The following is a 24,674-nucleotide window of genomic DNA, read 5'->3' as shown; positions in this document are numbered from 1 at the left end:
ATCATTGGAGCCAGTAATCAGCATCACCCTCATGTGTCTAGTTTATTAATCTTCCTTTTCAAGGAGAGTTTGATAGTGACTCTATGTTGTCCTGTCTGCAGGACATTTATCATAAAACACAATATGTAAGCTGGTATAAACGTGCTTGCAAAAGCATACTTCTATTAGAAGCTATACTTCTTTGTGAGGTGCAGAACAGGATAGTCACAGTGATGTTTTAAATAGGGAGCACCAAAGTGTGAAGTTTCAGAATGCTGAATATGGAACATTTGTCTCTGAAGATATATTTAAGATGTTGGTGGAAGTTAGGCCCTGGAATGTGCCCAGAAAAGGGCTACGAAGCTGGTGAAGGGCCTGGGACACAAGTCCTATGAGGAGCAGCTGAGGGAGCTGGGGATGTTTAATCTGGAGAAGAGGAGGCTCAAGGGAGACCTTATTGCTCTCTACAGCTACCTTACAGCTCTCTACAGGTGTGAGGAGATGGGGGTCGGCCTCTTCTCACAGGTAACTAGTGATAGGACTAGAGGGAATGGCCTCAAGTTGCACCAGGGAAAGTTTAGGTTGGAAATAAGGAGACATTTCTTCTCAGAAAGAGCAGTCAGGCACTGGGATGGGTTGCCAAGGGAGGTGGTGGTGTCACTGTCCTTTGGGGTGTTTAAGGAAAGGTTGGACCTGGTACTTACGGACATGGTGCAGTGGATGATATTGGTGGTAGGGTGATGGTTGGATCAGATGATCTTGAAGGTCTTTCTCAACCTTAATGATTCTATGTTTCTTCAGTAGTTAAGGAAAGAAGCAAAATTTTGTGGATGCAGATCATAGGCAGAAAAAGAGCATTGAATTACAGAGAAATTTGGTATTTTAGAATTAGAAGAATGTAGATGAAGTGGGAGAAATTTGATAATTGAGGGGCTTACTGAGACCTCTAGAAGAGATTTTAAAAAGAATTGAGTAAAAAGAAAGCAGAGTAAGAAAACTCAGAAGGACAAGAAATGACTGAAGAAATAACATCAGTTCTCAGCTTCTATCCTAAAATACTTACCTGGATAAAGCCCCTCATAAAGTATTAAGAACTGACAGAATCCATGAAAAGAACCTAAAATGAGAAAGTCATCAACAATTTTAAGAGTTACCGGGGAGAGATACTGTGTAGTTTCTTTTCAGGAAATTGTGAAATCTAATATTGCAACATACATATACTTTGATGGTACTGTCTGTTGATCCACTTTGTAAGAATATACTTGTAAGACTGGCACATGAGAAAATACAAGAGCTCTTAAAAAACACCTTTTATGTCTCTGACTTTCTAACAGGAAGTGGATTTGATCAGAAGTCAGGTGCAACAGCTAATTTCCTTACCAATGTGGATGGCTCTACAACCTGTAAGCATAACACTGTAAACTGGCAGTGATCTTCTAGGCAGTATGGGAGTCCTGGGGTGTGAATTGTATAGTGAGTGTTATTTGTCTAATGTATGAAGCTACCTACATTACTGTGGTATTGTATTTTTGGTAAAACTCTCTTTTCCGTTTGCTGTAAATTTCCTTGTAATTGTATTTTTCATTTGTATTTGTTGTTCTTTTGTTTTATGAAAAAAAAAAAAAAAGCTTTGATGCTTATAGCATTTCTGAGCTATAATTTGTAGACAAGGACATGAGAACACTGGGACTGGGAAATGGGTCTGCTGTGTGGGAACAGAAAACACCGGAATAGGGAAGGGAGGAATAATACCAAAAAGACAACTGAGAATGATAAATGCAGTGGGACTGGATTAACTGGCACTATGCGGATATGTATCAGTGGTTTCTATGGTATTTCTCAGAATTAGTACTTGGGATTATTGAGACTCTCAATACTTACTTCCCTTGTGAAAACAGGGGAATTCTTAATTCTTGGTGAATTAATAGCATTTTACCTTTTCAGAAACGACTGGAACAAGAGCTGAAAAAGACACCAAAACTAAGAAAATTCTGGAATCTAATTAAGAAAAATGATGAGAAAATGAATGAAGAGGCAAGAACGCAGTATGTTACAGAAATCTTTTTATTGTATTAAAGCCTAAACCCTTAATGGATTTATTATAATTCAGCTAAGTGAAGTTGTTTTAATAATAATATGTATAGTATAAAAACAAATAAACTAAAACCTCTAATGATTGCAAATAAGGATTGATCATCTGTGATCTCCTGGAAACTTTTGTTTTCCAGTAGTCTTTATGCAAAATAATATTAAAGAACTTAACATTTTATTTGATCAGTGAATTCATGATTCCAAATTTTAGAGCTATAATGTGCGTATGAGAATATTTGTATAGTTACTCATGTATTTTTTATGACCTTCAGCAAAGATTTAGCTCTTACTTGAACAGCTATTAAAGTGTGTGAATAATCTTGTGCGTATCTTAACAAAGATAAGTGTTCCAAAACTTTTTGGTGTCACAGTGTAGTAAAGTGCAGGTGGTAGCCTACTTCTCTATTACTCAGTAGAAGCATGGCTTGTTAATCAATTTTGTGCTGGAAGTTAAAAATACAGATTCTGCTAATCTGTCTGCCCAAATGAAAGGAGAAAAGTTATCATCTAAACAGTTTAGGTATGGTTTCAAGCAAACTTATCATTATACAAATGTTAAAGCAGCTAATTTTGATAAGGTGTACTTCTAGTCTGCATTTCAGAAGTGTTAATACTTTTGTCATGTCTCATTTTAGAGCCTATCGGGAGAGAAGATTTCTGTCACAGCTCATTCAGAAATTTATTTCTGTGCTGAAATCAATACCCATCTCAGGTAACTGTGGTTCTTCTGTTATTATATCATCTGATAATCAGCCTTAAATTTTTCTCTGTTTTTGAGAAGAAACTACTCCTTAGGATACCAACCTGACATTGGAGACCTTATCTATATAGGGTTTTAGTGAAAGACTGAATGGATTTCATGTCAAAATTAGTACTCAAATTTTCATATGCTTTAAAAATGAAATAGCAGAAAGCTACCTTAAATCTCCTCTACTTCTTTTCAGTACGGACTTAAAAATGTATTTTGGGGAAGTGATATTCTTCATTGCTTGCTTATACCCTTACAGCATTAAAGCATTTTAGTGCGTACTTAGTTGTCCTGTTAAACAGATGTTATAAATGCATATCATAAGTATATATTCTCTCACTACTGTTCTCTATGGTGAGAACAAAAAGCTAAGTGAACTGAAATTCTGTAAGATTTGACTGCTCTTGATTTATAAATCATTGTGACAAGCAAAATTACATGCTCGCCTGATTTAGAAAGGAAAAGTGTTTCTACAGGAAGGCATTAGCCTTTTGACAAAAAAAAAAAAAAAGCTTATTGTACTTCAAGCACAGCACTGTAGTAAATCAATCACTGAGTAAAATCAATTCTCAAAGTCCTGCTTTTGCTTTTGAGAGCTGAAGTTTGCTAAGTGTTTTCCTGAGCTGTACAGGAATTTCTGTGTATTAGGATTTCCTCAAAAATGATACCTAACACCTCCCATCTTCCCGGTTATGCAAAGATCAGTCTTACAAAGACTTAGAGTAACAGTTAATGCTGGGGGCTTTAGGAAATAGATGTTCATTAAAGTAGATTTGGTGTTATGTTTTGACTTGATCTTAAAAGCTCCTCAGCAGTCCACCTAAAGACTCTACGTACTGCTTTTGTCATTGTGCAGTGTAGCCCTTGATGCTTCGTTTGGTGAAGTTCCAATGTAAAATGGATAAGATACTGGTGAAAGTACCACTTTCTAGATCATTTTTGTTTCCTTTTAGATCTAAGATGGCTCATCTGACTGCTTCATTAGAAGAAAATCTTAACACCAATTTCACTTCTATTTCACACTATATTAAGTGCTTCATTTAAGTGTTTTCACAAGATCATAAAATAGTTGAGTTTGGACGTTTAATAAATTCCCTTCTAAAAGTCTGGTTCCATTACTTTTCTATATCCAAAAATCTTCTAGTTTGCAGTGAAGGAAAGGATTGTGTCTGCAAAAGAGAAGAAGGTACTAGTTAGTTTTCTAATCTCATTATAAGGTGATACTGTATTAATACTGTGTATTAGCAACATTTAATATATTTTTAAAGAATAGTTAAATATAAGCATATTATGGTGTGAGTCAATTACAAAGATTTTTATTTCTATCTAGGTCCTATTTCTATGGACAAAGTTCATTATTGTGAGAGATTCATTGAACTCATGATAGATCTTGAGGTAAGTTAAGTTGTTTCGGCCTGTTTCCAGGTATACTTTTCTAGGTTTTATATGCATAAAATTGTCATTGTAGCCTTATTCCAATTAATGGGTAGTTATATCACAGCTGTGCATATTATGGTTGCTTAATAGTAGTTTTCCATCTGTAACTAGGAGGTTGTAACAGTGGAGCTACACTGAGAACTAACATAATGTTTATAAATCAAATAAACTATTAGAGAAATCTAGGATACTAAATTGCTCTCTGAAGACTGTTAATGGGAATGGTAATAATTCCAGCAATTGAGGAAAATGTGTGAGGCTTTAATCCATTAGGATTAATCTGGGAGTGCTCCTCCCACAGCATGATAGGCTATTTAAAATATCTTTAGTGTTACGTATTATAATCCTAGAAAGCATCTGTAGTTCTGAAATGCAAGTTATTTCTATTTGACTAGAATTCATTATTTACAGGAAACAGTTCTGGTGATTTAGTTTTGTTACAGAATAATATGAGGAGGCCAAGTGAGGTTTTCTATCTGCAGGTACTGAGAAAATGGGACAACTTTAAGCTTCACGGTACCAGAATTAAAAGTAAAACATTAAAAGACCTTCTCACACAAGTAACAAATTATATTTTAAATAATTTGAGCTTTAGAAGACACTTTGGAATAAGACAGAATTTGCTGAAGCAGTAATGACTGAAATGAGTGTAGAATGCACACATTTAAAACAATATTGCAGCAGTTTGATGTATCATGTAATACACAATGATTATACAGACATTTAGTAGTAGAACAATTGCTATAATTAATTTAGTTTTATTGCTAATAGGAGCATTCTGCCTTGTGATGAGCTTGTGCCATGCTACCAGACCTATAAAAGTCAGTGTTCATAGCAGCCTACCCACATAAAAAACAGGCACAGGTAAATGCTGCTTTAATATGAAGACCTCTGTTAGGGTATTAGATACGAAAATAACTGTGCAGCAATCTACCTTGATCTGCTTTCTTGAAATGGAAATTTGAGAAACTAAGATTTCTTAAATTTTGAAGAACTGCTTGTACTAACATGAGATTGTTTGCCACAGGCTTTGCTTCCCACACGACGCTGGTTTAACACAGTGTTGGATGACTCCCATCTTGTTGTTCACTGTTACCTATCTAGTCTTGCCAAGAGAGAGAAGGAAGGTCATCTCTTCTGCCAGGTGAAATAGGAAGTTGTTGAAAATAACTTACTTCATTCTGATGCAACTCTGAATATTGCAATTGCTGTATTTTATGTTTGATTGTTAAGACAGGTTTTTATGAATATTTCTGATGCATGCAAATCGTATGTTTATTTAAGTCCTTCAGATAGTAGTCCCTTCTAAACTGTGTCTTTGTGTGTCTGTTTTTACATTTCTGGCTGTTTTTCAGCAGTTTTGAAAAGTACAACCTAGAAAGCAATGGAACTTATGGTTTGCTTTACCCCATGAATAACAGAAGTCATGTCACTAATGCATTCTTGCCTTTGTTTTGACCTCTGGCAGTTCTACAATGCAGATGTTATTCACTACTGTCCTTCATTTTACTCAGCCACAGACAGTATATTACTAAGGATCTGAAGATCTTTTCCCTTCTCTGCTTCTCAGCTGCTTTTCTTGAGGCTTACTGTCCCCGATCTCTGGCATGTGTTCAGTTATTCTGAGGGTCGATGAAACAGAAAGCCAGCAACACATCTGATTGACAATATGTAACTTGGAAGAAGAAAATCATTGAAAAGTAGGATTAATTCCAGGGCTGGCATCAGAGAGGGCAGGAGTGAAGCAAGACCTCTCCCTTTTGATAGCAGCAAGCCAGAGGTTGAATTCAGTGTCTCTGAACCTCTGGCTAGGTCAATGTAGTATACTTAGTTTCTAATACTGATTTGTAGAAGAAACAACTTTGGCCATGGTCTGTGCTATAGTTTCTATGGCTTGATGAGATACCTACCAAAATTTTGCGCATCAACCAGATTTAGATACCAGTCCGTGGTCTGTTTCTTGAAGTACTCTGATAAACTTGTTTGTGCATGGTGCTCAGATTTGTTTGTTAAATGGTATTTTTTTGTTTGTGGTAAGGTGCCTCTTATTGTTAATCCACTAATTTGTATGCATAATGTCTCAGCTTTTAGATATGCTTAAATTCTACACTGGCTTTGAAATCAATGATCAGACTGGAAATGCTTTGACAGAGAATGAGATGACGACAATTCACTATGATAGAATTACTTCTTTACAGGTAAAGTGTTTAGGGGCGTGAATGGATGTAGTTTTTTTTTTTGTTTTTTGTAGTTTTATACAACTCTTCTATGTACAAATTAGGCTATTTCCCAAAGCAAACCCCTTAATTTTTATGTTGAGTTTCAGGAATAGTTATAATTTGACTTTCTCTGCTATACGGAAGACTTAATTCACATATGTGACTAAGACTAAATAAAATGCTCTAGCAAAACACCATCAGTTTTGATGTTTTTAAGTTAGGTGAACTGCACCCATTAAATCTGTTCAGAAGTGAACATTCAGTGCAGTAGGAACCCGATTTATGGTTATGCAGTAGGTGGCATCATTTCTTCAAGTTCAGTCCACACATGATAGCAATAATGGTACCTTCTACATAAGAGATAGAAAATAAAGATTCACATTGCGTATAGTCATATAAGGAAAGCTACGCTTACCAGAGTTTTTCACATCACTTTTGACAATAAAATTCAAGGAAGCATGGTTAAAATAAATTTGTTCCTTGTCTTCCTTAATTGTCTACAAGTCTACATGTCTGTCCCCTTATGTTTTTATTTTAATGACAGAACAAATGCTGATAGGTGGTGTATCAGAAAGACAGTATATCAGAAGTCCAGGAATAATAAATAGGTGGTGCTCAGAAAAATGGAGATTTCACCTGTTTTTTTTATTTCTAGTCTGAAATTGTCCACAGGGTACTTTGTGTTACGAATCAGAAGAAAACATTGTTTTGTACAAATATTTAGATTGTTGTTTAATTGCTTCATTAATGTGCTTACGTTCAGTTTTGGGGGGTTGGGTCTTTTTGTAGAGAACAGCATTTGCACATTTCCCAGAGTTATATGACTTCGCACTCTCAAATGTGGCTGCAGTAGATACTCGTGATTCACTGGTGAAGTTATTTGGACCCCTCAGGTAATGCATCAGAATGAAATTTAACATAAAATTGATGTTCTTTGTTCTCAGTTTTTTAATTTAACAAATTTCTGTATGGCTTCTCACATTAGTAAGACTTTCTGTATGGCTTCTCACATTAGTAAGACCAATTCATATTTCGTCACTTTTGGAGCCTTTACACGTGTTGAAATAGGGAGAAATAGAGAGTTTGGGTCCACTAGTAGAAATTGGTAGTGAATTCTCAGAAATCCACCGTAAGAAAAATAACTTTTTCATTTTTTCTAATGTGAAGAAAAAGTATTAATTTCCTGGAAAATAGCTAGCTGTTTGTTTGTTTGTTTTAAATAAAGGTTATTTACTATAAGGCAATTACTGCTACAGTTATTTTAATTTAGCTTTTTTTCACTCTCATGAAATTTCGTAGTTGTACTTTAAAAAAAAAAGATACTCATAACCTGTTTTTCACAGGTTTTCAGTATTTGTCACTAAAGTTTATCTTCTATTATGCAGCTCAAACACGCTCCACCAGGTGGCATCATACCTCTGCTTACTGCCTCCTCTTCCTGAAGGGAATGACACTGGCTATGAAAAGGATTTTCTGCTAGAGCTGCTGGTAAAACTGCCATTCATATAATTTAGCAACTAAACTGTAGTAAAGTAGCTATTTAGCACCTCTTGTTAAATCACCAGTGAACCACAGCAGTGCTATAACAGTAAAGTAGACACTAAGATGGGGTTTTAAACCATATAAATTAAATATTTGGAAATGTTAATGTATAAAAGTAGTTTTCGTAAGAAATTAGTATACTTGGCGTAACTGTAAAGGTCAATAAGCAAAGCCAAGCAACAGTTTTGTGTTCTTCCAGAAAAGTTATTTATATAGTCACTGTTTTTCTCTTTTAAAAACAAAAAATGCTAAAATAAATCTAGCTGCCCATTATCTGTTTGGTTTCCCAAACCTATTTGTAACACCGTTTCATGCACAAGATTTTTATTTTTGGATATTCAGTGTATTAACAGTTACTGTAGGTATCAAATACTGATATTAGAATCAATATTAGAAAGGTGTATTTGTTTTCAGTGTCTTTCAGAACTCTTTTGTGGTTGTTTTTTTCCTTCAAAAATGTTTATATGATTTTTCTAAGTATTAGGTAGTAGGAATATGATGAGTACTGATACTATGAAGAGATGTTTGTTCAGCTGACAGTATAGTAATATTGATTTTTTTTTTTTTTTTTTTATTTTTTTTATTCTCCCTGATGGAATTAAGAGTAGCTATTGCTGGATGAGCAATGCTACACTTAGCTATTGAACATGTGCTTAATGCAAAAAATATATAATTTTTAAATTCATTTTAATTAGATTCTCTGCAAAGTATGCACTGAGTATTTTCGGTTCTGTTGTGCCATTTTTCATCAGGTGATTGTTTGATTCCAGAGCTATGATAGATAGTTGGAATATCTTTCAATGCAATTGTATATTTATTATTATTATTATTATATTTATTATAATTGTTATATTTAATTGGGAGAAAAAAAGTTATTAAAACAGGAAATGGCAAATGAACACCAGCGTTCTTATGGATTAATACTAGTGTTTCAAAGATAGCTTTATTGTTCTTTTTTCGACTTTTAAATGTTCTAAATGCATCCTTTAGGTTTCCCGTCATGAGAGACGAATATCTCAAATTCAGCAACTCAACCAGATGCCTCTGTATCCCACGGAGAAGATTATTTGGGATGAAAATATTGTCCCAACTGAATATTATTCTGGAGAAGGTATGATAAGTGTTCAGTAAAGGCAGAACAGGGCAGTAAATGCTCTAAAAAGCAGTTCTGATATCTGTGCTTATCCTGTCTTCGGAACTTATGCAGCAATTGGCACATTTCAGTATCTTAGGGAAGGGTCAGCTTTCAGATTTTTGACATGTGACTCAAGAACTCTGACGTGAAATTGTTAGTGAAAAAATAGTATATTTCAAGAAAAATCCAAGAGTTTGTGTTCACATAAAGCCAATTCTTTACCTGTAAGCTGGGCAACAAATACACTATACCTCCACATGGTTTCAGTGAGGTGAAACAGGTTTTAAATACGCAGCAGAAAATCAGTGCAAAAGACTAGTGCAGAGTATGTTTCTGGTTTGAACAGAGTGTATTCTATACCCTTGTCCGTATAAATTTCATACAGAAGTGGGCTTTTTGTGTGGATATAAGACTTAATAAATTTTGTTAAGCAGATATAGTTTAGAGGGGTGATTTCTTTATGAAGCACCAATGATGATTAGAAAGATAGACATTTGAATCTTAACCACTTTAGGTAACGTAGGTTTATGGACAACAGAGGATCTTTTGCATACATATATGATACAAATACCATTTATATATCTGCCCAAGAAGAGATGTTTCTTTTCTGTGTTCTTTAAAGCAGCAAAATTCTTTTTGTCTGAAACTTAAAGACAACTAATTTAGCCTGAGAAAGAGATATTTCTTTAAAATAAATAAATAAAACGGGAGAGAAGAGTATCTGTCTGATAAATGCTGTGCAGCCATAAGAGGAGTTGCTTCAGGCCCTGCCCTTTGTGCATATAACTAGCTTTACAGGACAGGGCTTGTTACTTGGTGTTGGGAAATGTGTTAAAGGATTTTATCACCATGTAGCTTTCCAGAATAGAAGTTGTATTCTGTTGCCTTTCTTTACTGCCAATATATCTCAGAACACGTGAAAGCCAGTGTGTAGTACTGGTTTCAAGGATAATATTGCATGTTACAAATGCCTGATGCTTTCACAGGTGTTAAGCACAGGTATCAAACTGGAAGAGTAGTCCAGTAATGATAAGTAACATTTAACAATTTTTATTATGGCAGATTCACATCTAAGACTACCTTAAGGGTATGCAAGTAGTTATGTGGACTTCTCTAGGAGTTTTGATACTCCTTGATACTCTTAAATCTAATTTTCCTATGTTTTCATTTTCACTGAAAAATCTATAATCATTAACAAACTTTTGGGAAAAGTTGTTTATTCAAAATTGATTTATTGGCTTAAATTTTTTTGTCTACATTAGTGATTTTTGTGTTTTTTAATAAACATAAAGGATTGGAGTCAGAGAATTGCTGTTTAATGCATTGTTTACTAGTAAATGAGCCTTTTTAATGCTGGTTTAATTGTTGAATTGCAAGGTACAATTACTTTACATTACATTTGTTTTTTTTTTTTGCTTGTTTGTTTTGGTTTGGTTTTCATAAAGTCATTTTCATGGGAGTCTGAAAACTGCAAAAGATTCAGTCTTTCATTGGTCCCCTGTATTACTGCCAGAAGGATGAAAATTCCTTTAATCATGTGCAGGTTCATCTAGAGAAAAATGGAAAATCTGGGGGAGGGAAGGAGAAAAATGTGTACTTTTTTAGTGAAGTATATTCATAAAAAGATAAGTTTTTAGAATCTTCTAGGATAACTCCAGCAGTTATAGTGCTTTATAATATGTTTATGAATTTGTAGAACCAATATATTAATTCATGTTCTTTTTTTTTTTTTTTTTTCTCATCAAATACCTCTTGCCTACCACCTCTATCCACCTTAGGCTGTCTTGCACTTCCCAAATTGAATCTACAGTTTTTGACTCTTCATGATTACCTGCTAAGGAACTTCAATCTCTTCCGCTTAGAGTCCACCTATGAAATCAGACAGGATATTGAAGACAGTGTCAGTAGGATGAAACCATGGTAATATATATTAACTGATGCAAAATATTTATAAACTGGTGCAGCTCAACTTTGATCAAAGTGACTTTGAGAATGAATAACTGATGTTGTGTGTGTACTAAATACATAATACTTTATTATAATTTAAAATGTTATTTTGTTTTGTATTAACTTCTTCCACAGGATGTTGCCGTCCCGTCAGATTATGTTGCAAGAGCGGGTGAATATGTATACCTGATATGTTAAGAACATATGTTGGATGTTAACAACCAACCTTTGTTGTGTTAACAACATAACATAAAAGTACTGAGCTGAGCATTTCTGACTTCATGAAATATGGAAACTCTGCCATCAGTTCTTGTATATTAAATGTGTTACTGAGTATTCTTGAATCTACCATCTGCCACACTTTGATCCTCTTTATGTTTCAAGGGGTCATTTGTTATGGCCTCTCTTATACTCATTATTTGCTGTTTGTTATCTTCCCTTTTTCTTATTTTCTCACTGACTTTGATTTTCTTCTTTTTTTTTTTTTTTTTAATAATGCCAGCATAAGTTGCCCTTGCTTCTTGAAATGTAAAAATAAATCAGTTCATGTTACATTTCAATTCTAAAATGCAGGATAACATTAATCTAGTTCAGTAGCATGTAAAATTAAGACTTCTATTTTCTTAGAGTTGACTGAGATGAATTTTGTCAGAGTTTAGGAACTGAATTTGTTATCAGATAATGACTAACAAGCCTATTTTTTTATTATTTTTTTTAAGGCTGTCAGAATATGGAGGCGTGGTTTTTGGTGGATGGGCTAGGATGGCACAACCCATTGTCTCTTTCACAGTGGTGGAGGTTGCAAAGCCCAATATTGGTGAAAACTGGCCTATGCGAGTCCGAGCAGATGTCACAATTAATTTGAATGTCCGAGATAGCATCAAAGATGAATGGGAAGGTACCATGTGGTTCTTTGAAATAAGATGCTCAAAATAAATGCTCATCAAAATATCCTTTGCCTTAATTTTAATTGTAGAGTTCTGTATCTGAGGTAGACTTGTCCATCTTAATACACTGTTTAAAAGCATGTTATTCAAATTTCAAGCCCAAGAAATTGGGATTTTCCTGAAACAAAGATTAAGATAGATCCAAGTTTGTTACTAATATTGAGATGTAATTTCTAATCATGCTTCTGCTTCAACAGAATTGCATATGCTTTTAAACATTTTAGCGTTAGGTTGTATGGGTAAATGACTCAGACAAATTTTTTTTTTTTCCAATGTTTTCTCTTTTTTTCCAGTTATCTTTAATAGGCTCTTCTTTTAAATTTATGATTATTTAATTGATCATGGTAAAACTCTGGCATTCATTAACATACCATGTCCTGAATATTGTTAGATTGCAGGAATATTCCAGTAGCTAATATCCTTCTTGTGGTTCTACTTTTCCAATGTAGGTTGATCCTTCCTCCACTGCTTTTAAACACTATAATAGTTTCTGAGAGATCAAAAGCAGTAACGCTTTAAGCTAGGTAATGTTTAAAACAAATAGTTAAAACTATTGCTGAATCAGGACAGAGGTGAAGAACTGATAACTCGTTGTCTGGCATAACAAGGTCTTGATGAAACTACATAAAGTTGGATAACAACATCCGGTGAATAATGAGAAAGTACTTACCTCAGATAAAGGAGGTCTATAAAATGAAGTTCTTCAATGATCTTAATGCTGTGCAAAGTCTGCTAATTTTGTAGTGGAATGCAGTGTGTGTTTACTGAATTTTTTCTCGCAGATACGTGAGAATTGGTAGGTATACTGGAAGAAAGGGTTAGTGTTCAAAATGACAACAGCAAAGTAGAGAAAAGACCTTTTAAAAGTAAGGTATAATTCAACAGAGATTAATAAAAGAAATTAAATTAAACAAGAACAATTTACTGCACAAGCGTATGTTTGGAGAGTAACTTGTTAGGCAGTAGCTGTGCAGGAGGGAAAAAGTCAGAGTTCATCATGGTTCAAAAGCAAATGTGACTCCACAACAATACGCTACTCCTGAGGGAAAAACACTCTACCAAATCATATTGGGCTCTATAAACTGCAATGTAGCATGGAAAACAAATAACTTGGTTAAATGACCTTATACCCTACTAAGAAGATAACTGAAGTAACTTTGGAATTTTATGCTCGTTCTAGGCACCACACTTAAATTGTTAAAAAATAAAATTGAGAGTAATCCAGAAGAAAGCAACAAGAATAAGAGATTAATGACGCATTACTTTTGAGATAAGATTATTGGAAGCAGAATAATCTCAGAATATGAAGTGTGATGTCATGAAAAAAGCAATCAGTTTCTTCTCCTTCTATCTGAAGTCCTAGCAGATTTTAGTATGTAAGAGTAGTGGAAAAGACAATTTACTATGGTGCTGTATCGTCTGAGTTAAAGGGATGGTTTGAAACAGAATACATTATGATCTAAGCAGGTGGAGTTTTACTTTTATTAACAGTATATATATTTAAAGAATGGAAAAGGAAAATGGCATTCAGTCAGTTCACTCAATGTTCCTTTTTGGACTCAGGTCTGCGTAAACACGATGTCTGTTTTTTGGTTACGGTACGTCCCACACAACCTTATGGCACTAAGTTTGACCGACGGCGACCTTTTGTTGAGCAAACTGGCCTGGTATATGTCAGAGGCTGTGAAATCCAAGGGATGCTGGATGAGAAAGGCCGTGTTATTGAAGAAGGTATAATGCACCAAAACTTGTTTTAAATATATGTCTGTCTTTTGTTGTTTTTTAATTATTAACTTGCTTCTATTGTAAATAACACAGACTGAAGTATTATTGGAAAACACTTCCTTGGAGAAAAAATATTATATTTATATATGCAGTCCCAAGAGAGGTTAATTATTTTCCTCTGGTACAATCTGATAAAAGTGGATTTAATTAAATATGCATACTACATTTTTGGTTTAAGAATAAAATAGCTTGTATTCTAAAACTCAACTAGAAATGGTGTAAAAACATGAAACAATGTTTGAAGTGCTGTGCAGAAAATAATTATATGAATATGTTTAAAATACGTTTCAGAAGCGATCATGGGTCATTTATCTGGGTGCTAGTCTACTTTTGGCAACATGTCAAATTTTAATTTTACTATTTCATTATGGGCAGGACCCGAACCCAAACCTAGACTGAAAGGGGATTGCAGAACGTACAGAGTATTTCTGGACCCAAACCAGTATCAACAAGACATGACCAATACAATCCAAAATGGAGCAGAAGATGTCTATGAGACATTTAATATTATAATGAGAAGAAAACCAAAAGAAAACAACTTCAAGGTAAGGTTTGATACTCTTTGATACTTAGCACATTCAGATGAAGTTTTCCTGACTGAAATTAGTTCATTTTAGTGATGTGTACGTAGCCTTTCCAAATGGAGTTGGAACACTTTAGGATCTCAGAGCCCATCAGCAGATGATAATTTCTTCCTACAGCTAAGTGCTGGAGTAACTGAAAATCAGAACAATCTTAATTCATTTGAGCATTGATTTGAGAGAAAAAAAAAAAAAAAGTTTATAATTTCAGTCTTTCAAGAGATAGTGTACAGATTAGTTGTGTTTGGCCTTTTGGGTCAAGGCGTCTGTGTTCCTCTGCGTTCCAGGGCTATAAGCTTATATTCCCATGTTATAAGCATGCAGAAATTCTAATGCATTTGTGATACAAACAGAATGGCCTTCTGGAAGTCCCGGAGAAGATTGTGAAACAGAAATGTGTGCTCTTTTGTAGCTCTTTACTGACAGGACAGCTTAGGAATTTGACACTGTTTTAGTTTTTGCATATATGCACTGTATAGATACTGACTTGTCTAAAAAATAACTGTCAGTGAAAGACTGATACATGCTAACATGCTGGAATGACTTGGTTAGTCTTTAATATGTCATACTTTCTCGGTTAAAAAGTCACCCTCCAATCTTTTTTTTTTTTTTTTTTTTCCCTTCTCCAATTTACAGGCTGTTCTGGAGACTATTAGGAATTTGATGAACACAGATTGTGTGGTTCCTGACTGGCTGCATGATATCATTCTTGGATATGGAGACCCAAGTAGTGCACATTATTCAAAAATGCCAAATCAGATTGCATCTCTGGATTTTAATGACACTTTCCTGTCCATTGATCACTTAAAAGCTAGCTTTCCTGGGTATAATATTAAAGTGACTGTTGACAATCCAGATCTGCAAGTACCCCCCTTCAGGTGATCTCAAAATTTCAAGTACTCCTCATCTGGTATTCTTGCTGCCTTGTCAGTTGAGTTCAGAGGTTGAAGTCAGGTGCTCTTTCTTTTAAGAAAACGTGTTCATATGTTAGTATCAAGACTTAATTGTATAATTGAGGTAGCTGTATACTACAGTTAGACTCAGGACCATCTTAGCTATTGTGTACAAACATATGTCTCAGTGTTACTTGTAGGTCAGCCTATTGGTTTTATGAGAAAAGCAAGTGTGAAATAGAATCAAGACACATAGTATTCCCTTGTTGGTTGTGCTACCTACCCACCTCAAGTTCAGCCTAGTGATTTTTATTTACAAAATTTCCTTATATGTCACATTGAAGCAAATTACAGCAATTTCAACATCAGTTAAAGTTTGATATCCCATAATGCTTGCCTTATTTTAGAAATGGTCTCTGAAATAGGATGCCTACCTTTGTGAGGTAGAAAGTGAGATTTAGGTGTTTTGTTTCACTGGTACTGTTTTCCATCCCAGAATTTTAGTGACTAATTTTTAGATTTGAAAGTTCTCTTCCCTCTTTGTTGGCTTCCTTGTGCTTTTGGAACTGAATTTTGCATTGCATGGAGCTTTAACAAGCTTTAACAGCTTTTTTGAAACATGGCATGTAGAGTGTATGTGGAGAAAGTACTAACGCTATATAAATAATGTAATAGTTTGAAGGAATCACAAAAAGCTACCACATGCAATTTCCCTTGATGAACTGTTGTTAATTTTCAGATCTTGGGTCAAAATACAGATTTTCCTCTGTATGAAGAGCTATTTGTTGTTCTTCCTATTGCTGTATCTTTGCCTTCTAAAGAGACTAAGAGATTATCGATGTTAAAAATGTCTGCATTGTTGTATCAAGATGATTGGATTGCTGTTGGAGTTCTTCTACCATGAAGTGCTTTTAATTATCTCCCTTTCCTCAAGTTTTTATTTCTAAATTTTTTTGCTGTCAGTGTTCTTCCAGTTGTCTCACAGCACTGCCCTTGCCTTTTATAGCTATGTAAAGTACGCTTTTAACATACTTTTTGTCAAATATGCTTTCTTAAAGGCTGCTTTACCAACATATTTTTTCTTTTCCATGTACTCATCAACATTTTGCTATCTTCATCTCCTGTTACCCTGTTGTGTGAAAGTTTATCTTTATGGTGATGAAAAAATCTTTCTTCATTAAAAAAATTCTAAGACAATCCAGTGTCATAGCGCATGTGTTGAAGTGTAAATTTATATTATGTGTTACAGGATAACATTCCCAATACAGGGAGGTAAAGGAAAGAAAAGAAAAGAAGATGATGGGAATGAAGAAAAACCTGAAGAAACTAAAACGTTGATTGTAGAGCCTCATGTCATTCCGAACAGGGGACCATATCCATATAATCAACCTAAACGGTAATAGATGGATGTGGACTTGGTTGCAAATGGTAACATGCATAGCAGTTCAGTTTCAGAACTCAAAATATCATGTTGTACATCATAAATTAAATGTCACTTTGATTTCATTACCAAAAAAAGATTTGGATATGAGACTATTATGCTTTGTATTTAAATCAAAGTACTCTATTATCCACTCTCTATTTAAAACTATTCAATTGAAAAATATGGAGAGAGACTAGCTTTTAGTATTGTTAGGACTTTGAATATTAGTATTGGAAAAGTTAATGCTTCATGCAATTGCCCTTGTTTTCTCTACTGATCTTTTCTAACTAATGACTTTTTGTAACAGTTGAGAGCTTAGTAAGGACAGAGGTGGATAAGTATTTTTCTTGTATGAGTATGCAAAATACTTGTTTTTTCTGTAACACTGGAATCTGAAGGGTCTCTTACATGAACGAAATACATTAAAAGCTTCCATTTGTTTTCAATAATATGTTTTAAAAGCAGTTAGAAATGTGAAATACTGTGTATCATCAGAACACTAAGTTGTATGCACAGTCACAGGACAAACATGAGACCCTATTCATGAAATAAATGACTTGTGGATCTTTTAGAGGTGAAGACCTGCATGTTAAAAGATGGGGGTAGGGGTGAGGGGGACTGGAATGGAGTATAACATCTACTCCTACCTATGATATCTGCAAGAGTATGAATGTGTTAGGAGGAATGTACCTTTTGGAATTTAGCAGTTTTTTTTTGGAAAACTTTGTCTTTACAGGGAAACCTGGCTACTGGATTTGCTGAACACTTAATCAGTGCAAAGAAGCGCTGATCATGCTTAAACTGTTTTTTAGTAATTACAATAACAGGTAGCTAGCTATTCGTACAAAGACTTATAATAAAATTCCATTACAAATAATTCCTTTACTTATCACTTTGCAAAGGAATTTTATTATAGCATCAGCAATAATTTGATGCAATTAATGAAGAATCAATCCATACATATACTTAAAAGACTCTCTTTATATAGTGTAAGTATTTTAACTTAGGTCTGCTCCTACTTCAGATGAGTGGCATAAGTATGTGCTTAAAGTGTGTGAAGTAGGGAGAGCCTTGGTAGAACTCTTCTTGCTTGAAGAACAGCAGGATCTGAAATTGAATTTTTTTGACAATCCTTTGTCAGATTGCCTTTTTAAAGGAGAAAGGAAAAAAGTCATTACATTTTCTCTATATCCAGGTAATCTAGTAAAGTCATTTAACTTGCTACTTCAGCATGTCACGCTATTACTATAGGATTAAAAAGAATCATAGCTAAATAATTTTGTCGCACTCTTAGCCAATAATAACTGAGGACATCATTTTAAGTGGGATGATTTTGTTGTCACGTGGCCATTGTGATTTACAGTCTTGCTTAGAAATTGAAAAATTGCCAGGTCTAATAAGAAGATAATTGTAATTTTGGTTTAATTTATATAAATATTTGTAGGCATGTAGTTGGAGAAACATATAGCCAATTAGTTTGGCTTTAAACAGTTGCTTTTACCAAAAACTGCTGTCAAAATATGTCAATTTTCTGTGCATTTTCTTCGTTACAGCAATACTATTCAATTTACCCATACTCAAATTGAAGCTATACGAGCAGGAATGCAGCCTGGGCTAACTATGGTAAGAATTTTTTATTTATTTACCTATTTTAAACATTTTATGCTATCACTTGATTCTAGCTTCAGGTACATTCAATGAAATACCTGAAATGCCTGTTTCTGTAGCCTCTCTGAGGGTACTTACTCTATTAGTAGCTTAAAATATAGGAAAATAACAAATGTTCAACATCCTCCTATCTTCACTAAATCGTGCTTTGGAAACACATTTGATCTCTGTATAACTGGATCCTGTGTCCTAGTGACTGAAGACTTCCCACAACAATCAAAACTTACTTTTTCAGTGCTTGAATTGCTAATTTTAGACTGTTTAGATTGCTAGTTTTAGCTTCTGCTATGTGTGTCTTTTTTTTCTGTTTTAAAGTACTTGCGTCATTTTTAGTTTGGTCTAGCTCCATTGAAGAAAATGAAAGTTACTAAATTGTCCTTAGGGGGCTTTTTTCTTCTGTCTTCTGAAATTTAATCTATAATTCCTTTATATCCTGCTGACGTTTAGATATAAGAAGCTGTAAAAGAGTTGTAGATTTGTTAGGAAAGTGATTTCTGAACAATGAATATCTGCAAAGGTCTCCAAGGCTTAGCTGACTACAAGTGCCTGCATTCCAGTGAAGTAGTCTGTCCTGCTAGTGACTCCTCAGTGCAATGACTTCTCTGGTACTGTTAATCTCTTCTTGGACTACATGGGTGTTAATGCAAATTTTTATTTTTTATTTTTTTTATTAGTAGTAGTAGTACTCATTAGTAAGTAGTCCTCCTTCTCCCTTCCCTTATGTTTTTATTACTCCCTCTGCACTCTGTAGCTAGCACATGAAAAGTGCAACACAAAGGAGAAAATAAATTTCAGTAGAATTGTATGCCATTTGTCACTGCCTTACTAGGTGTGCTGATACTCATAATGTCTTAAACCATGTATAAAAGTTCCTGAGTTCTTTGTAGTGTTTGAGTATGATGTGTTCTCTGTTGCAGTACTCTCTGTATGTTGATAGGATACCAACTTTAAGCTTTATTCATAAATCAGGAGCTTTTTATTTTGACAGCTGTAAAAATGTCACAGTGATAGATTAAATAATTTGGTTATTCAACAGTGCTGGAGGGTGGTGGTTTTTTTTTTTTTTTTTTTGGAATGAACCCAATGATCTGAACTGCTAAGTTTTACATAATTAGAGTGTTTGTGTAAGAACACCCACACCAGTGAATAGGAGTATTGTTTTATATCAATATTATTGTCAACAGGAAAGAAGACTGAGAAATTAAAAATATTTGTTACTGTTTTTAGTATATAATTAAAAAAACAAAACAAAACAAAACAGGGCCAATGAGGGGGAGGTTGTATCTCTGTCACCTAATTTTTGCTTTCATTTTATTTTTTAGAATAGCACTGCATACTGTTTATTAGTGTCATTTAATATTTGCTGAGCTATAAATGACTTTCTATTGCAGTATGTAATGAATCATAATTACCATCTGTCTCACGTTTTGAGACGTTACTGTGCCTGATATTCCATCAGCTTATATGAATCTGTGAGAAGATGGTCTTTATGTGTGTGTATATATGTATAATTTTAACTTTTTTGCTAAAAATATATTTACCCATTTTTTAAGAAGGGGTTATGGAATGGAGTCTGGTAGTTCAACAGCAAAAAAGCAATGACCAAATCAGCTTTTTTTGAGGATGTATTTGTGCTTTTTTGATGAAATCACCTGGTTTGTGTTTGCAAGGAGAGAAGGCAGACTGCTTGAGAAAAGTTATGCAGCATAAGCCTGTGTTTTATTTTCTGTCATTATTTCATTTGTTCCTGTCAAATACGGTTGAGAAATACAATCCTACTTGTTTTTGAATCTAGCAATGAGATTGCTAGAAAATCATGCTTGTTTTATTCAGACAATTTGTGTGGTTATGTGTAAATATATATGAAAGCAGCTATTTGCTTCTTAACACTGAAGAAATTACATTTGAGATGTTTTTAATATTGTTTATAATATTTATTTACACTTTTAAAATGTCATATGTGTAAAATTTGTTAAAGTTGTTGGTATAATTGATCCTTTAAAAACATTAACTCTTGGTGTTGTATCATCAGTTGTAGATTTTTAAGTAAGTTAAGAGAATGGAGTCTGTCTTCTATTCTTTACTTCACCTTATTATTTCTCAGTTATGTTTCTTTGATGTATCTTTTTTTTTTCACTCTTTCCCTTATGTTTAGCCTGTCTTGGGGATGAACAGCATGGTTTTTTTGTTAGCGTTGCTTGTTTTTTTTGTCGGAGATTGTGAGATTGCTTTGTTTTTTTCCCCAACAGGCTATACTTCAGTCCTGTGCAGAATTTTTATAAATTGTGCATTTTTTTGTTTGTTTTTTCTTCTCTTTATTTTGTGGTTTTAGGTAGTGGGTCCACCTGGTACAGGGAAAACTGATGTTGCGGTCCAGATAATATCCAATCTTTATCACAATTTCCCAGAACAACGAACTCTTATAGTTACTCACTCTAATCAGGTGAGATATTTCATGTATGAAATTTTCCTGTAGTTAAAATCAAGAAGAGCAGCGGATATTGAGAATCAGTATGTTCAGGACTGCAGTTGTTTCTTACTAATGAAAGCTTAAGTTAGCTTGTGAGCAGATTTGCTAATTCTAAAATACGCCATGAAAATTTTGAATTTAAGGATAGTAGTTCTGAGGTATTTATTAGAGGTTTTCCGGATATTTACCTTATTACGGGATAGAAATTAGGAAGTATTTTGAAAAAAAGTATCTGCACAGTTTTTACAATTGCACATTTACTGCATGCATGCCAAACTTGACTTGTACTAACTAGTTCTCTCAGGCACCAGTTGCTCCGTGCCTCATCCTTCCAAGGAAAGGCAGGAAAGGTAGAATGGCCTGTTCAGATGAATGCTTGCTTCCTATTCGTAAGAGATGGAGTCTGCCTGCTAATTCTTGAGCATATATAAAATAATAATAATAGTATTATAGATTCTTATTCTAAAGCCATCTGTGCTTTTGAAGGGTTTCTTTGAAAACTACAGTCATTATTTACTGGTCTCCCTAAGTAGCTTATCATATCTCCTTTATCAGCTATCTTAACTGAGCTTACCATTTGGAAAGCATTTCATCTTTGTTCATTAGAGTAAGATCAGGTACTTCCACTGACCGTCCTTTGGTCAACAGTGTAGCTTCATTTTGGTGGTAAGTTAAAACCTGGAAAATACAGGCCAGTCTGCAACGGGTTGTGGGTGAGTAACTGGCATTAGAGTTGAGAGCATTTCTGTTGTGGAGAAAAGGAAGTAAATAATTTTTGATGTGAGTATCTGAAATTGCACTTCAGGAAATAAACTAGTACCTCAGCAGGGTTTGTTTCCTGTGCCTTGACTATGTACTTAAACGTGTTTGTATGACTTCCATTTGACTTAAACGTGAACAAGCTCTGCTTGTACTTCACTCTCAGTTTTGTGGTTTGATGTTACAGTGCTTATAGACTCAGCTCTTTTAGAATACATTGAATTGAGGTGTGGATTCTCAGCTTTAGAAAACTGAAGAGTTTAAGGCAGGAGCCACAGCAAACCTTTAAGTTCAGCAAAATGTATTTATAAATATGGAATAGCCACGGTACCTGTCAGTCACCACCAGACTGCACTCTTCTAATTTACAGTAAGAGTTAAATGAACAGTATTGTTTCTAAGTGATCTAAAATAGCTAGTTGTAAACTGTGCCTCTCGAGGAAAAATGTATAAATTGACAGCTTTATCAACTAGATTTTTTGACTAGATAATTTAACGAAAGATGTAAAATCAAATTTAATTGTTGCATAAAGGAAGTGAAGACAAGAGCTTCAGTAGGCAGATATGTCCATTGTCAAGATTAACACAATCTAGCTTCAGTGTTGACTTCATGTATGCTTTGGCTTTTGTTATACCAAAATAGGCATTATTTGCTGACTGTTTTACAAGTAATTCTTTGGTTTTCACTGCAAGGGTTTCTAAAAGCTACCTTTTCTCCTGCTCTTGTCAATCTTTAGGCCTTGAACCAGCTGTTTGAAAAAATCATGGCTCTAGACATTGATGAACGCCACCTCCTGCGTCTGGGTCATGGAGAAGAGGAATTAGAGACAGAGAAAGATTTCAGCAGGTGAGAAAGGAGGTGTTAACGATAGCTTGTATAAGTATTGTAGCTGAGACCAACGTGTTGAATCCATTCTACCTCCCTTGTCATTGAGCAAGGAGCTATGCTTGGCAAGTTTTACCTTTCTCATACGATTGAATTGCAGTTATGTAGAGTACGCTTGTTTTCAATGTAGGGTTAAGTAATTTTGATTTCTATTCAGTAGCCAAATGACAAAATCAGGCAATTGCTTGTTAACAAATTCGTCTGCTTGAATAAAAGTAGTTCACTATATTATACGTACACACGTGCTTTATAAAATTGACCTGTTTTCTGGGAGAAATCTGAATGATGAAGTTAAATTTTTGTGCAAACATGATAGCATCTCTGCTGGTGTACTGAATGTTGTGTACATGTAACTGTGAAGTAAAACTTGGTGCTTCTACTTCTTAAGAATATTGATTAATAACAAAATTGCTTGTTTCATTGGTAAGTAATACATTTTGCAAAATACATTCATAAGTCAAGCTATCAAGTACAAAGACTTGAGAACCTGTTCTGGTAAACACTTGTATGTTTTATATTACATGTTAGTCCAATTGACGTCAATAGGATTACCCACATTCATAAATGCAAGTGAGGGTATAGGGGTCATGCACTGGAAATAACTGGACTGTGATGTATTATTATAGCAATACCTTGACTTCTAGAAGTTGTAGTAAAAATTATATATAGTCACTAGAAGTTATTCACATATACATCTTTGAGTTTCATTTAGCAAAAGAAATACTTTGTGATTTTTTTTTAATATGAATCATTTGATATAATTTTTTTTTTCCCAGAAATTTGATAACCAAGAACTTAGTGAAATGATGTCAGAGTAGATATTTATTTAGTAATATCTAAGATTTAGTAATATTCCTTGAACTATAGTGTTCATCATTAAAAGGAGTTTTTTCTGAGATGTTCTGTTTTGTCTATTTTCATTAATTTCCGGAGTAATTCCAGACAAGAAGTTTATTTCCTATATGCCTTCTGTATTTATTTTACTGTTTTTTTAAGTTGGTTTAGAATTCATGTTTTCTGTGTTAGGCTGCTTTAGAAGGCACAGTACCACTTAAAAGAACTTCTGCTTGCAAGCTTCTTGTCCTATTTTGCACCTGCAGTAGACACAGCAAAATAGTGAGTTTTGCCAGCATAAAATGTTTAAACAGAGGAGCTGTTTAAACTGGTACTGTCACTTAAGAAACAAAGGGAATCACAGCTAAAGAAAACTTTTGTAGCAAGGAATGAATATATAACAGAGGGCGGGCGTATGACTTGAACTGTGAGAAATAAGAGGACATCGGGAAGTGTGGAAAAAAATGGTTGCAGTCACTTGTAATAATGATGGATTGGTTTTGCTCAAGGAAAAAAAATAACATTGCGATGATCTTAACTGTCCTAGTTCCTGAGAAACTTGTTTTTTCTGGTTGCTGACAATATGATTGTCAGTTGTTTCTTAGTAAATTAAAATCACTAGGTTTAGCTTTTCTAACTTTTGTAAATAAGACAATAGAACCCATTGAGGTCCCAGGGATTGTCTTTTTTTTTCTGTGCAGAAAGTTTGTTTTATGAATAGTAAGTTTTATAGGAACTCAAAATTTAGCCTTTATTCATATTTGAGGTTCTAACTAATCTGTATTTTTAAAAGAAAGTGCCCTGTTTCCCTCATTTGTAATTCCGACAATTTTCATATTTGTTATCTTAAAATGAAGATGTAATAAATGTGATACAGTGATTTTTTTAATTATTATTTTAATTATTTTTAAAGGAGAGGAAAAAAGCTGGGAATGAATTAGATAAGAAAAAGCAGACTGGAAGGAGTAAGCTACAAACTAATCAGCCATAAAAGGTTTTCAATGGACAGCTCTGCGTACAGGACTTCCTATGTGTGGATGCAGACTTGTCTGTTACAGTGATCAAAGCATTATTGCAAGGCATTTTGTGTATCACCAAAGGAAGATAGACTTGCATAGAAACTTGGGTTATCGGTTCCAGTTATGATGGATGGTCCATAGACTTCTGTAACTTGCATGTGCTTGTATAATGTCTAATGGTTCCTAAACAGCACATAGGAAGTAATGCTTTCATGTTATGAGAATATTTTTACTAATATTTATGAAACTTTTAATGATGTGATAGGATAAAAAAGCTTCTTTTACAGTAATAGTTCTTACATGGCTTTGTAA

General features: G+C 34.2%; 1 protein-coding gene across 1 annotated transcript in view; it reads left to right on the top strand.

The window, feature by feature from the left end:
* Positions 1 to 24,674, top strand: part of AQR (aquarius intron-binding spliceosomal factor) — a 53,585-nt gene that overhangs the window by 7,535 nt on the left and 21,376 nt on the right. The window contains exons 7-24 of the mRNA XM_084520266.1: positions 1,314 to 1,382; positions 1,924 to 2,024; positions 2,706 to 2,782; positions 4,149 to 4,213; positions 5,283 to 5,399; positions 6,340 to 6,453; positions 7,264 to 7,367; positions 7,860 to 7,962; positions 9,007 to 9,127; positions 10,930 to 11,071; positions 11,818 to 11,996; positions 13,609 to 13,776; positions 14,206 to 14,375; positions 15,048 to 15,289; positions 16,554 to 16,700; positions 18,281 to 18,350; positions 20,728 to 20,838; positions 22,361 to 22,470. Of these exons, the coding sequence (XP_084376392.1) occupies positions 1,314 to 1,382; positions 1,924 to 2,024; positions 2,706 to 2,782; positions 4,149 to 4,213; positions 5,283 to 5,399; positions 6,340 to 6,453; positions 7,264 to 7,367; positions 7,860 to 7,962; positions 9,007 to 9,127; positions 10,930 to 11,071; positions 11,818 to 11,996; positions 13,609 to 13,776; positions 14,206 to 14,375; positions 15,048 to 15,289; positions 16,554 to 16,700; positions 18,281 to 18,350; positions 20,728 to 20,838; positions 22,361 to 22,470 (2,210 nt within the window). The remainder of the gene's footprint in view (positions 1 to 1,313; positions 1,383 to 1,923; positions 2,025 to 2,705; positions 2,783 to 4,148; positions 4,214 to 5,282; positions 5,400 to 6,339; positions 6,454 to 7,263; positions 7,368 to 7,859; positions 7,963 to 9,006; positions 9,128 to 10,929; positions 11,072 to 11,817; positions 11,997 to 13,608; positions 13,777 to 14,205; positions 14,376 to 15,047; positions 15,290 to 16,553; positions 16,701 to 18,280; positions 18,351 to 20,727; positions 20,839 to 22,360; positions 22,471 to 24,674) is intronic.

The sequence above is a fragment of the Aythya ferina genome, assembly GCF_964211825.1.
Source record: "Aythya ferina genome assembly, chromosome: 5".
NCBI classification, from domain to species: Eukaryota; Metazoa; Chordata; class Aves; order Anseriformes; family Anatidae; genus Aythya; species Aythya ferina.
Note: the sequence above shows the minus strand (reverse complement) of the source record. Positions and strands in the feature narration are given on the sequence as shown.